At 41.9% G+C, this 15206-nt stretch overlaps 1 protein-coding gene across 12 annotated transcripts in view; it reads right to left on the bottom strand.

Annotated features, from left to right (window-relative positions):
- LOC134337446 (transcription factor 12-like) overlaps positions 1-15206 on the bottom strand; it is a 187013-nt gene that overhangs the window by 108014 nt on the left and 63793 nt on the right. For all 12 annotated transcript variants that reach the window (XM_063032463.1, XM_063032460.1, XM_063032458.1 and 9 more), the window contains one exon: positions 3187-3263. In XM_063032463.1, coding sequence (XP_062888533.1) covers positions 3187-3263 — 77 coding nt within the window. The remainder of the gene's footprint in view (positions 1-3186; positions 3264-15206) is intronic.

Raw genomic sequence — 15206 nt, 5'->3', positions numbered from 1 at the left:
AGCCAAAAATGCCCCAGTGATTATTCATCTCCACAGATGCCTGATCTGCTGAGTTCCTCCAGTATGTATAACCCAAATATTTGTTTAGATTGAAACAGTTACATCTACTCTTCTGATTAAGACGACATTCTCAAAGTTCAATGTAAATTTATCAAAGTACATATGTCACCAAATACTACCCAGATTCATCTTCTTGCAGACGTTCACAATAGAACAAAAATCCAATAGATGCAATGAATAACTATAAAGACTGACAACCAGTACGCAAAAGAAACTACAAATGTAAAAATAATAAACAACTAAATAAATAATACTACAAATATGAGTCACAGAGTCCTTGAAAGTGAGCCCATAGGTTATAGAACCAGTTCAGAGTTGTGTTGAGTGGAGTTATTCATGCTGGTTCAGGAGACTGATGGTTGAGCAGTAATAACTGTTTCTGAACCTGCTGGTGTGCGCCCTGAGACTCCTGTACCTCCTTCCTGATGCAACAAGAGAGCAAAGAGTGGATGGTGGGGATCCCTGACGATAGATTTTGCTTTCTTGCTACAGAACTCGGTACAAAAGTGCTCAACGGCGATGAGGGCTCTAGTTGTGATGGACTGGTTGTATCCACAACTTTTTTGTGGGATTTTCCGTTCCTGGGCATTGGAGTTTCTATACCCGGCCGTGATGCAACTAGTCAGTGTACTCACCATTCTTCCATTCTATTACATACTAGATGTTTCTAAGCATTACATACACTCCATGGCCACTTTATTAGGTACAGAAGCAGAAGGTCTACTGCTGCTTCTGTAACCCATCCACATCAAGGTTCAATGCTTGTGCATTCAGAGATGTGCCTCTGAACATCAATGCTCTGTAATGTGGGGTTATATGAGTTACTGTCACCTTCCTGTCAGTTTAACGAGATCTCTCTCGTTAACAAGGCATTTTCACCCACAGAACTGCCGCTCACTGGAGGTTTATGTTTTGTTTTTCACACCATTCTTTGTAAACTCTAGGGACTGTTGTGTGTGAAAAATCAAAGGAGATCAGCAATCTGAGACCAATCATCCCACGGTCAAAATCACACAGATCACATTTCTTCCCGAGTCTGATGTTTGGTCTGAACAACAACTGAACCTCTTGACCATGTCTGCATGCTTTTATGCATTGAGTTACTGCCACATGATTGGCTGATTGCATATTTGCATTAACGAGGAACTGTACAGGTGTAACTAATAAAGTGGCCACTGAGTTATATGTATAGTACACACTACATATTATATACTATTACATTCATTTAGCAAGTAATATTGCACTTTTGGAATATAGACTTTTTTCTTTACTACAACAAATACTGTCAATTATATTTCTTCTAGCAGATGCTGGAGGAACTCAGTGGGTCGATCAGCATCTGTGACGGTGGTGGTGGTGAAGGGGGGCAGGCAGAGGCAGCGGAAGGAAGACGAAGAAATGTTAACATTTCAGGTCATGACCCTGGATTATGACAGAGTTTTTAAAAAGGAAACATGGGAACAACAGCTCCTGCAACTCAGATGCCAAAGCACTGGGAGTTTCAAACAAAAAGTGATCATCAGATAATTGGATGCTAATTCCTTTGCACACATGATAAAATTGGACGACACGACAGTATAGCAGTTAGCATGGTACTTTATAGCGCCAGCAATCACTAATTAGGGTTCAATTCCTGCTGCTTTCTGTAAGGAGTTTGCATCTTCTCCCTGTGACCACCTGGGTTTCCTCGAAGAGCTCTGGTGTCATCCCACATTCCAAAGGTGTGCAGGTCAGGGCTAGTGAGTAGCGTGCATGCTATATTGATGTGGTGATACTTGCGGTTGCCCAACACAAACCTTCCTGATTTGACTTAAATGACATGTTTCACTGTGTTTCGATGTTTATATGGCAAATAAACCTGATCTACTCTTCTCTGATTTTCATTTTGGAACAAGTGAAAAATTAAGCAGTGAGCCAGATTGAAAAGACTAGGGTATCGGGACTGGAGGCAAGGGAAGAGCCGGTGTTCAGCTTGCTGCCCCACAAGGTTTACTTGTCTCTGTGCTGAACTGAGGCCGTGGCCTGCAACTAATGGGATCTTAGACCGGCTGCAGCAATGAATGGGCCCCATGGCTGTGGACTCAGTCTCAGGATCAGGACCAAACCTTTTTGGATGGTAGCTACAGAAATAATACAAAGGAGCAACTACTGGAAATCTAAAATGAAATGACATGCAAGAAACACTCAGCAGGCCAGACACATTATCAATCTGATGATGGATCCTTGACCGGGAACATCACTCTATTTCACATGTCACAGACACGGGAATCCCCAGTCATTCAGGCAGTTGAATGAAAAAACAGTGCATCTCTGTGCTGTAACCTGGATGAAATAGGGTATTTTCTGACTTTAAAAAAACACTCTGGGTAGATTATTCAGTTCAACTCATGTTTGTGTATGTAACGCTTTGTAACATTTCACTGCTAAAGTAATGGCCTCTCTGCAATGTTTCACTGCTAAGGTAATGGTTTCTCTGTAGCAGCAATGTTTGGGTTATGACTAGAGATACAGTCACAGGATCTTTGGAATGTATGTTAGCCAACGAGAGGCATGTTGTTCTTTCTTGTGGGTCTGGGAGCAGGGATTTCGTGGTCTTTTGTTGCCGAGAGATGAAGAGAGAAGACGCGAGCGGAGAGAGTTGGTAGACTGCCGGATGGAGTGAACTACGAGCGAGGGTTCGAAGGTTGGCGGCACTTGGAGGTCGATGGGAAACGACTGGATGGAATTGTGAGCTCCAACATGTGCATTAGACTGTTTCATTAAAATGGGCCCTTTTTTCTTATTTTCTTTACTAACCCTATAGTCAGATTAAGATTTATAAAGTTCACTCTTTTAATTGCATATGGTATACTGTCTGATACTTTGCAGTTCGGATTTGTAACCTGGTCACAGCACATAGCATCCACACAAATGAGATTTCTCAGCTTGGCTGGGCCAGAGGTTGTCTTCCCCTAGACGAAGATGTGCTGGCCAAACCCAAGGGCTACATGTAGAACTGGCACAGAAAGCATTAGTGATGGTTAAGGACAACTGATATGGAAGATTCAGACAGAAATGGGCCCTTTGGCTCAATTCTCAACTTCTCTGCCCACCAACAGTAAGAAGGGAAAAGCAAGGCAGACTTACTCTTGGTTGTTCGTAGGTTGGACTACTGCCCTGTCCACTTCCTGCCCATGGGCCAGCCCCTGTTCGCTCGTCCAGGCCTGAAGGGTTTTAAAAAAAGATTTAATCAGTAGGATATTTAAACAAAATAAAATGCTTCTAAATCACCAAAAGTGGAAGAGAAAATAATTTATAAACAAGAGATTCTGCAGATGCTTGAAATCCAGAGTAACAGATACAAAGTGGAGGAACTCAGGCCAGACAGCAATGGAGAGGAATAGTCTTCAGGCTGAGACTCTTCATTGGGACTGTAGTCCTGCTGAAGGGTTGCAGCTTGAAACTTAACTGTTTATTTCTAAAGAAAGCAATTTAGCTTGATGAGGAGTCTGTACTAATTCTCTACAATTCTCTTGTTCTCACCACCCTGCCCTTCAAATTAAAAACAGAATTAGTCACTCATTTGGTGAACTTGCTGAATGCAATTGCGGCCATTTTTGCTTCCAACAGCATTCTCCTGTTTTCTGTCTCCCTTGATACTCTCTGCGCCTAGAAATACATGACTTACCCCCTCTACTACCCCCCTCTGTGGTAATAAATTCTAACAGGTCACCATCCTCCCTTCTCACGCACCCCCCATGCCCCAATATTGGCCATGGGGTTCATACCACCAATGTCTCAGAATCATAATGAGCATAATTCAAAGAGTTCGGTTGGAACTGACCCCCCCACCACCAATTAAACCACAACCACTCAAGTGTCAAAAATGACCCCCCCCCCCACTTATTAACAGATTCACACAGTCTAATACTGCATGCATCAGCTACCTGCATCATAGGACAGTATAAAATATGCCAGGGAAAACGAATTTATTTTGAGGAATCCATTGCAACAACCTGGCAATCAAAATCAACTTTATTATCACTAACATAATTCAATGTCATGAAAATTGTTTCGTGGCAGCAGTACAGTGCAATGCATAAAATAAATTATATTAAGACACACACACACACACACACACACACAGTAGTCAGAATCAAAATCAGGTTTAAGATCACTAGCATGTGGCATAAAACTTGTTGTTTTGCAGCAGCAGTACGGTGTAATACACAACTTTAAAAACTACAAAATTACAATTTTATTGATACATATAATTCTCTCATTATATATAATTAATGCAAAAAGAGCAAAATAATGAGGTACAGTACATAGGTTCATTGTCCATTCAGAAATCTGATGGCACGAGATAGCAATGAGATAAGGGCATGCCCTGGGCGGTTTTTTTTGGGGGGGGGGTCCTTAATGATGGATGCAGCCTTTCAAAAAAAAAGTTTTGCGTAAGTGTGAACAAATGGCCATTCAGAAATCTGATGGCAGAGGGGAAGAAGCCATTGCTAAAATGTTGACTGTCTTGAGGCTCCTCTGCCTCCTCTCTGAGATCAACATGCTTTTCCTCAAAGGGATGGGTGTACTTGCATTCTACCACATCAGTACGTTTTGGATCATAACTACAAGTGTCTGATTAGAATTCGGGGGGGGGGTGAGGGGAATCCTTCATAAGATGGCACTGTAGCAGTCACTTACAGCGCTGGCGATCACTGATCACAATTTGATTGAGAGAATACATGCTGTCATGGGAGAATGCACAAATTCTTTACAGATAGCAGTAGGAATAGAATCCCGTGTCCTGGGCACGAAGTAATGTAGTGGTTAGCACATGCCTTACAGTACAGGTGACCTAGATTCATTTCCTGCCACTATCTGTAAGGAGTTTGTACGTTCTCACGACCACATGAGTTTTTCCTCCCACAGTCCAAATATGTACTGGTTGGTAGGTTAACTGGTTATTGTAAATTGTCCTGTGATTAGGTGGCATACCTCCATCGTTACTGACCCCCATCACTCAGGATATGCCCTCTTCTCATTACTACCATCAAGGTGGTGGTACAGGTGCCTGAAAACACAATGTTTAGGAACAGCTTCTTCCCCACTACCATCAGATTTCTGGATAGACAATGAACCCATGAACACTACCTCAATTCCCCCCGCGCCCTTTTACACTATTTAATTTTTGATATACAGGTGTCCCCTGCTTTTCGAATGTTCGCTTTACGAAACCTAGCTGTTACAAAAGACCTACATTAGTTATCTGTTTTCGCTAACAGAAGGTGTTTTCACTGTTACAAAAAAAGGCAGCGCATGAAAAAAAAAGCAGCGCGCGCCCCGAACAGCCACTCCTCCCCCGGATTCGGAACTGCATTCTCGCCGGCATTGCTCAAACACATGGCTGTGAGCAGCCATTTGCAAATGAGTTCTAAGGCATCAGAAAAGCCTAAAAGAGCTCGTAAGGGTGTTACACTTAGCGTAAAACTAGACATAATTAAGCGTTTCGATCATGGTGAACGAAATAAGGACAAAGTGAGTTTGGCTTGTGGAAGCTGACGAAGATGATGTTGAAGAGGTTTTGGCATCCCAAGAACTAATAGATGAAGAGCTGATGCAATTGGAAGAGGAATGGATAACAATTGAAACCGAATGCAGTAGCGAACAGACCAAAAGGGAAGTCGTTCAGGAACTGAACGTGAAGCAACTGCGTGAGATTTTCGCTGCAATGATTGCAGAAAAGCACGACTTTAATTGGTTTAGGGCATATTTGCAGGATGGTTTGAGTGCTTACAAAGATCTGTATGGTAGAAAAATGAGCGAGGCTGAGCAGTCAAGCATACTGTCGTTTTCAAGCCTTTCACATCAGCCACAGCAGACGACGAACCTCGAACTTCGACATCAAGGCAGGCAGACATAGAAGAAGATGACCTGCCTGCCCTGATGGAAACAGACGACGAGATGACACTCCAGTGTCCCACCACACCCAACCCCCGGGCCGCGGAGAATGCAGCAGTAGCTGGGACGCACCCAGCACATCTTTAAGAAAAAAGCCAAAATAAAGAAGCTAATTAATTAGGTGCTGCCCGGCAAGTAAATGTTGGCCCAGATCAGAGGCGATTGCCGACTGCATCACCTCTGATCTGGGCCGACATTTACTTCAGATGGTGGGGGAAACCTGTATACTTACTGTAATTCATAGTATATATTCTGTATTGCAATACACTACTGTTACAAACCAACACATTTCACAACATAAGCTAGTGATGAATCTGCTTTTAACTTGTGTCTCTATCTAGATTCCTACACGAAGATTTGGTATCTCATTAAATGAAACACAGTAATACAATTTGTTTTGTAAAGGAAGGCACCACTCACTATGTTCTGGCCGCATTTCTCAGACGTTTTTTGTGGGTTTGATGTTGATTCATTGTACTGTACCAAAGCTCAAAAATAAAGGCATTTCCAGACCGGAGCAAAAAGAAAAGTAATGCACAAAAAGGCCAGTTCATGAAGCTTACAGCAGCATCCAACATCTGTTCTGTGTACATTTCAGAAGTATCTCCACGCCTAAGTTTAGTCCCTCCATATTCTGGCAGAATTGTTTCACCAATTTTTACATTAACTGGCTGGATATATGATCATTTTTTAAACACAAGATTCTGTAGATGCTGGAAATCTAACCCAATATACACAGAATGCTGGAGGGACTCAGGTCAGGCAGCATCTGTGGAAATGAATGAACATTTCACATATCAAGCCGAGACCCTTCATCATTGAGACCTGTAGTATTGCGCAAAAATCTGAGGCACACATATATAGCTACGGTGCCCAAGACACTTGCACAGAGCTGTAGTAATTGTATGTATTGCACTGTACTGCTGCTGTAGCAAAAAAAAATCATGACATATGTGAGTGATGATAAACTTGATTTTGGTATGGGAAGAGCAAGAAGCTGGCAGGTAAATGGGAGAAAGGCAGGCCAAGTAAAACGTGAACAAGGCTGGGCAAGTGGGTGACTGGTCTATCAAAAGAAAGCACATGTATAATGAATCACTGGCAAGTGTTATCAATGTACACAGTAAAGGTTTGGAGTGGGTCAGCTTACTAGGAAATGGTAACCACAACACATGCTATTAATTTTAACTCAAATTGAAATCAGTTTATACCAAGTATCAAAACACTAAAATGTTATTTCTGGAGATTCTTGATAAAACTATGAACATTTTACGCATTAGTACCTGGCAGACCATTCATGATCTTTTAATCTTACAGTATGCAACAATCTGACGGTAATGTGCCCACATTTGAACTGTTTCCCATCTCATTGCTACCATCGGAAAGGAGATGCAGGAGCCCTGAAGACATACTCAGCATTTTAAGGAACAGCCTCTTCCCCTCTGCCATCAGATTTCTGAATGGACGATGAACTCACAGACACTACCTCACTATCTTAGAAGAGGAATTTCGCTAGCCAGAGGGTGATGAATTTGTGGAATTCATTGCCACGGGCAGCTTTGGAGGCCAAGTCCTTGGGTATATTTAAAGAGGAGTTTGATCGGTTGTTCATTAGTAAGGTGTCAAAGGTTATGGGGAGAAGGTGGCAAAAAAAGGGGTGGGGTTGATAAATCAGCCGTGATGGAATGACAAAATAGTTTCAATGGGTCTGATTCAGCTATGTCTAATGGTCTTATTTATTCCCATTTTTGCACTAATTTTTATACATTTATTATAACCAATATTTTTAATGTATTGCACTGTATTGCTACCGCACAACAAAGTGATAGCAAACCAGTTTCTAACTCCTCATTTTCTCCTATAAGTGTATGAGATTTAACAAGAGTAAGCAACCTTGAGGTACCACAATAAAAAAAAGTGTTCTGCAGTTTAATCTTCCCTCATCTCCCATGGATGATTCTCTTGCTTCAAGAAAGTGGGTAAAAAAAAATCTCTACCAACCCCAGTAACGTTCCCTTTTCTAAACACCACCTCCACCAGGTAGAAGATACAAAAGCTTGAACAACATTCGGTATTTTAAAGAAAAAATAGATTTATATGTCACCGTACATCAAAGCATTCATTGAAATGTGTTATTTGTGTCAAATCTAATCAGTGAAGGGTGGGCTATGGGCAGCTCACTAGTATCACCCCACTGCAGGTGCCAACATAGCGTACCTACCACTCACTAACCCTGACTGTAAGCCTTTGGAATGTGGGAGGAAATCAGAGCATCTGGAGGAAATCCACACAGTCACGGAGAGAGCATACAAACTCTTTGCAGATAGCGACAAGAATTGAAGCCCAACTGGCGATTGCTGGCATTGTAAAGCTATGTGCTAACCATTATGCCACCGTGCCGGTACTTGTGACAAAAATAAAACATTTCCAATCCAGTCAATTGGCTTGAACTTGGAAATTTCATGAGTTACACGTATATTTAATTATTGAGGTACAATGCAGAATGCCATGCCATGCTGCCCAGCAACCAATTTAACCCTAGCCTAATTACAGGAGAACTGATAATGATTAACCTATCAACAAGTCAGTCTTTGGATCGTGGCAGGAAACAGGAGCATCCAAGTCGTTGGCTCTGTAATGCCTTGTGCTAACCGTTATGCTCCCGTGCCACCCTCCGTCTTGGAGAACTCTGCAGGTCAGGCAGCTACAGAAAGTCTTGGTGAAAAGACTTCAGCGTACAGCCTTTTTCAGCCAATTAACTATTTCTGTTCAATTGCTATCATAATTCTAACATAGGGAACATGGCAACAATTTGTATAAGCATTTGTTTAACCCAAAGTATCAAATAGCTAGCAACCACTCCTAATGTCCACCCATTCTAAGACAGGCTACATAATGAATCTGGTATATCAATATCAACTTGGAGCAAGGTTAAAGTCCAAAGATAAAATACCTGCTTGTGACATTTACTGAACAAGACTGAATTCACTGAAGGTTATGGGAGTATGGTAGACAGAGAGGAAGATCTTTTAAGTCTATTTGAGCACTAAATGCAGGCACAATGGCTCTTAGCTTCAAGTGAACAGGAGATTAAACATGCCAGGGTATTATAAAACGCAAGAGATTCTGCAGATGATGGAAATCCTGAGTAACACACAATACTGTAGGAGTTCAGTAGATCAGGCAGCATCTATGGAGAGAAATAAACAGCCAACGATTTGGTCTTGGCTCAAAACATTGACTCTTTTATTTCTTTCTAGATGCTGTCTGACTGGCTGAGTTCCTCCGGCATTTTCTCTCTATTACTTTAAACAAGCCAGGGTATGTTTTCCAAAGCATTTCAGAAATAGATTGGCCTCAGTTCACTGAAAGATCTGAAAATTAACAGGAAGCATCAATATTACAAGACTTAAGATTTTTTTTTACCATAATCACATTAGGAAACTTTCCATAATGCAATATCTAAATCCACAAGTATAAACAATTAGCCTGCAGCAATAAAGATTGCAATCTTCATTGCAGTGAAGATTTTTGGAATGCAACTGCACTCATAAGTCCACGACAAGCCTGGCCGTAGCGGTAGAAGGTTTAAATCTATGCTGTTCAATCAAGGCAAACAAGAAAGCAAAATGTTATTAATATTCAACAGATAAGAGGGCATCTGTGGAGAATAGTTTACATCAGGGCAATGGCCTTTCATCACCCCATCACTCAGCCTTGGGGAGGCCAGTCTCAGTGAGAAAGCAGTACAGGTCCTCAAACATGGGCTCAGTCCACGTTAACCTTACCTTCAGTTTGCTGATGCGGTCAGTGTTTTGTCTTAAGACCAGAAGACATAGTTGTAGAGCCAGGCCACTTGGCACATCAAGTCTACTTCACCATTCAATCATGGCTGATTTATCTTCTCCCTCATCCCCACTCTCAATGTTTGACACCCTGATTAATCAAGAAATAATCAAATATATACACCCCATGACTTGGCTTCCAGAGCCATCTGTGGCAATGAATTCCACAGACACTATCCTCTGGCTAAAGAAATTTCTCCTAATCTCAGTTCTAAATGGACATCCTTCTAGGACATGGACTCTGCTGCTATCATCTGCTGTTGGAAAGATCCTCTCCATGTCCGCTTTATATATATTTTTTTTAAAGAGATACAGTGCAGGACAGGCATTTCTGGCCCACTGAGGTGCGTTGCCCAGTAATCCAACAATTAACATTAGGTAGTTACAGCTCTTGGCTGGGGGCCGTGGTCAACGACTTGGGCCGGCTCTCCCACCGGACTTAGTCTGGTGAGGAGGGTGTGAGGACACCCAGCAGGACTGAAAAAAACAAGACCTGACAAAGGGCAGATGAGCTCTTTGTGAGCCAACTGCCATCTTCCGTGGAAGAGATTAAAGCCTCACCGCGTATCTATGAATCGTATGCTATGCACCTAGTTAGAAGAGACATGATGAACTTGGGTGCTGCACCACGTGCCTGGACCTGCCCAAGGCCTCCGCCTAAGGAAGGGCCCAGCTTGAAGAAGCGGCTGCGGCTGGAGGCCGACATGGCTTCAGGCTCGAGTTCAGCGGCAGGCGGTGCCAAGGCGGCCAGCGAGAACAAACTGGAGGAAGAAGCTGTACTCGGTTGCAAGATCGAAGAAGATGGAGGTGCATAGCCGCCAACCCCGGATTCGGGACGGCAGCCACTGACGGACTGAGTTACAGCTCTGCCACCTGTCCCACACCACCCTCGCCATTCCTAACACCCTTTGCTCCCGCCAGATTTACAAACTCACTCTGCTGCACGTTGACAAATAAAGGATTGTGCAAAAGCCTTAGCCACCCTAGCCATATATGTGCCCAAGACTTTTTACACAGTACTGTATAAATCTAAATTTAACAATCTTCCTTGCTCTGAAACTAAAATCAGCCATGATGAAATGATAAAGCAGACTCAATGGGCCAAAAGCCCTAATTCTGCTTCTATATCTTATGGTCTTATGGAAAGGCTTCATTCTGGATCCCAACAATCCGTGTTTTGCCATAATATCAGCTATGACACTTACAAGATCAGCTTTATTTATCACACGTACATAGAAACATATCATTTACATTAACAACCAACACAATTCAAATAGAAGTGAATTAGATACTTATTCAGTAATAGTTATTACCCAGGTTAACAACAGATTAGAGGAGCAGAAATTCATCTGTTACAGAATCATCCACAATCTACAGGCCCAGCTAACAGGCAAATGGAATCACCTCATTAACCATTCAAACTAAACTCCAGAGGCAAGAGGGAAATTATTTTGACTAGTACTGCTCCACCACTTTGTGCTGAGAATGTTTACCATTTCAATACATCTTCCCACAAGTACTTGCCAACTGCATCATAAATGACAGACTAATATTTTGAAGCCTTTAAAAATAATCTTCCCACACAATATCATATTGAATAAGTGGGAAATGAAAAAAATTCTCCTTCAGTATTAGAAAAAACACTTCAGTTTTTGTGTTTGCTCTCTGGTTTGCTAACAAGTCACAAAGTTGTTGCCAAGTTCAATCCCTGGCAACTGGTTGTAGCAATTGCAAATCAGCACTGATGTTTAAGTGATCAGATTCCAGTTGCGGTTCTGGGGAAATATGTCTGTGGGTATTGGGCAATGTCACAAATCGGTTTCAGAATAGTAACATATTACATTGATGACAGAAATATTCATATTTCCCAAAGTAGCAACACTCAAAATCTGGTATAGAAACACACTAATACTAGAGAACTTCAAAACCAATAGGTTTTGGCAGCAACAAATACAGGATACTTTGCTCCTGATCCACATTGTGGGCAGCACTGTAGCATTGTAGTGATTAGAGTAATGCTTTACAGTGCCAATAATCGTGATTGGGGTTCAATTCCTGCTGCTCTCCGTAAAGAGACCGTACTCTTCCCAGGACTGCACGAGTTTCCCCACGGTGCTCCGGTTTCCTCCTACATTCCAAAGGCACAATGGATTAGGCTTAATAAGTTGGGCACCCTATGTTGGTGCTGGAAGCATGGTGACACTTGTGGGTTATCCAGCCCCATCCTCGCTGATATGATTTGACACTTGTATGGATAAATAGCAAAAGGGTCAAACGTAAACAGATGGCTTTATTGGGGGCAGAAAATGGCATTTGATCCATGCCAGTGCAAACCCATCAGTACTGCAGCATTGAAAAGTCTCAGGTGGTGTAGTAATGAAAAAAATCATACAAACAAAATTATGGAAAATTAGTGTTAGACTAACAATCAACATTCCCCTTTAAGTTTTTTTTTAAAAAAATAGCTCCGTGATCCAAACACTGCTCTGAACAGGATTTAAAAAAAAAACACAGCCTGAAAACTGCAGTACTTTAATAAAACATTATAGAAAAGAAAATTCCAGCTGCATGGCAACAAAGGCTATGTGCGCAGGAGCATTTCAGTTGCTGCGTGGCTGCACAGGTGGTGCAAAAATTTGACAGACAAGGAAAGAATGCATAAAATATCAAATGGGAATTAAATCCAAAGAAGCTGACATTTGGAGAGGAAATATTCAGTAGAACATAGAACATTACAAATAGCTCCAGCCCTTCAGTCCACAATGTTGTGCTGACCTTTTAACCTACTCTAATATCAATCTAATCCTTCCCCTCTACATAGTACTCCATTTTTCTAACATCCGTATGTCTATTGAAGGTTTTCTTAAATATTCCTAATGCATCTACCTCTATCATGGCAGCATGTTCCATCTACCCACCACCCGCGTGAAAAAAAACTTACCCCGACATCCTCCCTACACCTCCCTCCAATCACTAAAATATATGCCCCCTCATAATAGCCATTTCCACCTTGGGAAAGGAGTCTTTGGCTATCCACTCGATCTATGCCTCTTATCTTATACACCTCTCATCCGTTGCTCCAACAGATACATGGCACTGGAAAAATGTAAACAGGGTGTATGGAAACCAAATCTATGGATCTCCAAAGAACAGGGCAGATAAGCAAGGCATTTCAGTATTCTTGCATCACCTGAGAGAGGACAGGCATGCTGAAACTCAAGAAAACACCATGCCAACACACCATGAAAGATGAAAAAAATGAAAGAGAAACTACAAGTCTCAATGATTTTTATCATTGCTAGATTTTAGATACTGATAGAAAAAAAATTGCATAATTGTTTTGGTGAGGTTTGGGATATGGGTTATGCCAGCAAGACAGATATTTAGCGTCCATCACCATCCGCCCACTAGGTGGGGCTGGGGAGCCAATTACTTCAATCACCACAGATCCCCAGGTGAAGATTCTCCTGGTGGTTGGTATGGAATTGCAGGATTTAAGACCCAGCAATGCAAGAACTGTGACACATTCCAGACAGGATACAGTTCAGTCTGAAGGAGAATCTGCAGGTGGTCTTCTCATGCACCTGCTGTCAGGCTCTCAGGTGACAAGAGACTGCAGATACTGCAAAGTGAAGTACAAGGATACTGGCAGGAAATGTCCCATGGAAATGGACATTGGCTGTCTAATTTCCCTCCACTGATGCTGCCTATACTGCTGAGTGTCTCCAGCATCTTGCATTCATTAGAAATGAGCTGTTTAGATAAATGATATTGGAACAGCTGGGTGTGTAACTGCAAGACCTAGGAGCAGAATTAGGCTATTCAGCCCATCAAGTCTGCTCTACCATTCTCTCATGGCTCATTTATTAACCCTCTCAACCCATTTTCCTGCCTGCTCTCCATTACCTTTGACACCCTTACTAATTAAGAACCTATTAACCTCTGCTTTAAATATACTAAATGACTTGACCTCCAGTCATCTATGGCAATGAATTCCACAGATTCACCACCCTATGGCTCCAGACTCCCCACTCTAGGAAACATCCTCTTCACATCCACCCCATCTAGGCCTTTCAGTATTTGATAGGTGTCAACAAGATCCTCCCCGCATCCCGCCAAATTCAGGTGAGTACAGGCCCATACAGTAACAGTATACCATCACCAGTGACACTGTGTACTGAGAAATAAATTTATCAATGAAGACACTAGGTCACTCCAATACAGTTAAGCATAGTTCAAAATACACAATTCACTAAACTGCAGATGAGAAGCCCACAGTCCTTTAGACCAGCTGGATGGACGGTAAAAACTGCCTCACTACATAGTTAAAACTTTGAACTAGCAATGGAGATTCTGCAGATGCCCTCCCCATCACTGAACACATCTGCATGGAGCCTTGTAGCAGAAAAGCAACATCCATCGTCAGGGGCTCCCAACACCCAAGGCTATGCTCTCTCCTCACTGCTGCCATCAGAAAGGTGGTACAGGAGCCTCAGGACTCTCACCACCTGGTTTAGGAAGAATCAATTTTACCCCTCATCTATCAGACTCATCTTCACTCACCCCAACACTGAACTGTTCACACAATCTATGGACTCACTTTCAAAGACCCTTCATCTCATGCACAATATTTGTTGCTTATTTTTTATTATTACTATTTCTTTTTGTACCTGCACAAATTTTTAAAATCTTTTGCACACTAGTTGAATGCCCAGTTGGTGTGGTCTTTCATTGATTCCAATACAGTTACTATTCTATTATGGATTACTGAGTGTGCATACTAGAAATAAAATACATGTACTTTGATAATAAATTTACTTCGAACTTTGAGACGCTGGAAATCAAAGTAACACACATGAAATGCTGGACTCAGCAGGTCAGGCAGCATTTATTGAAAGATATTAAACAGTTGATGTTTTGAACAGAGACCCTTCATCAAGATTTAGCACAACTTTTATATCGACAACATTTTGTCAGTTTTCACTGAGCAAGTTAAACTGTACATTTTTATAGCTACTTTGTTTACATCCTGAACAAGATCAACTTTAAGGATGTGGAAGCTTTAGAGAATTCAGAGTTGATTTACCTGAATGTTGCCTGGGTTAAAGAGCATGCTAATGAGGAAAGGTTGAACTAGCCAGGGCTTTTCCCTTTGGAGTGAAGGAGGAGGAGAGGTAACTTGACAGAGGTGATTAGAGACAGTAGACAGCCAGCGCCCCTTTTAGGGTGATTGCACTGCTCCTGGGAAATACTGTCTCATTCTGCCCTGCAGAGCTGATGTACGGTTAGAATGACAATAAATTTTTTTTGAATCTTGAATCAGCTAATATAAGGGGCAATAATTTTGACTGCAGGAAAAGT

This window comes from Mobula hypostoma, chromosome 24 (genome assembly GCF_963921235.1).
Source record: "Mobula hypostoma chromosome 24, sMobHyp1.1, whole genome shotgun sequence".
NCBI lineage: Eukaryota > Metazoa > Chordata > Chondrichthyes > Myliobatiformes > Myliobatidae > Mobula > Mobula hypostoma.
Note: the sequence above shows the minus strand (reverse complement) of the source record. Positions and strands in the feature narration are given on the sequence as shown.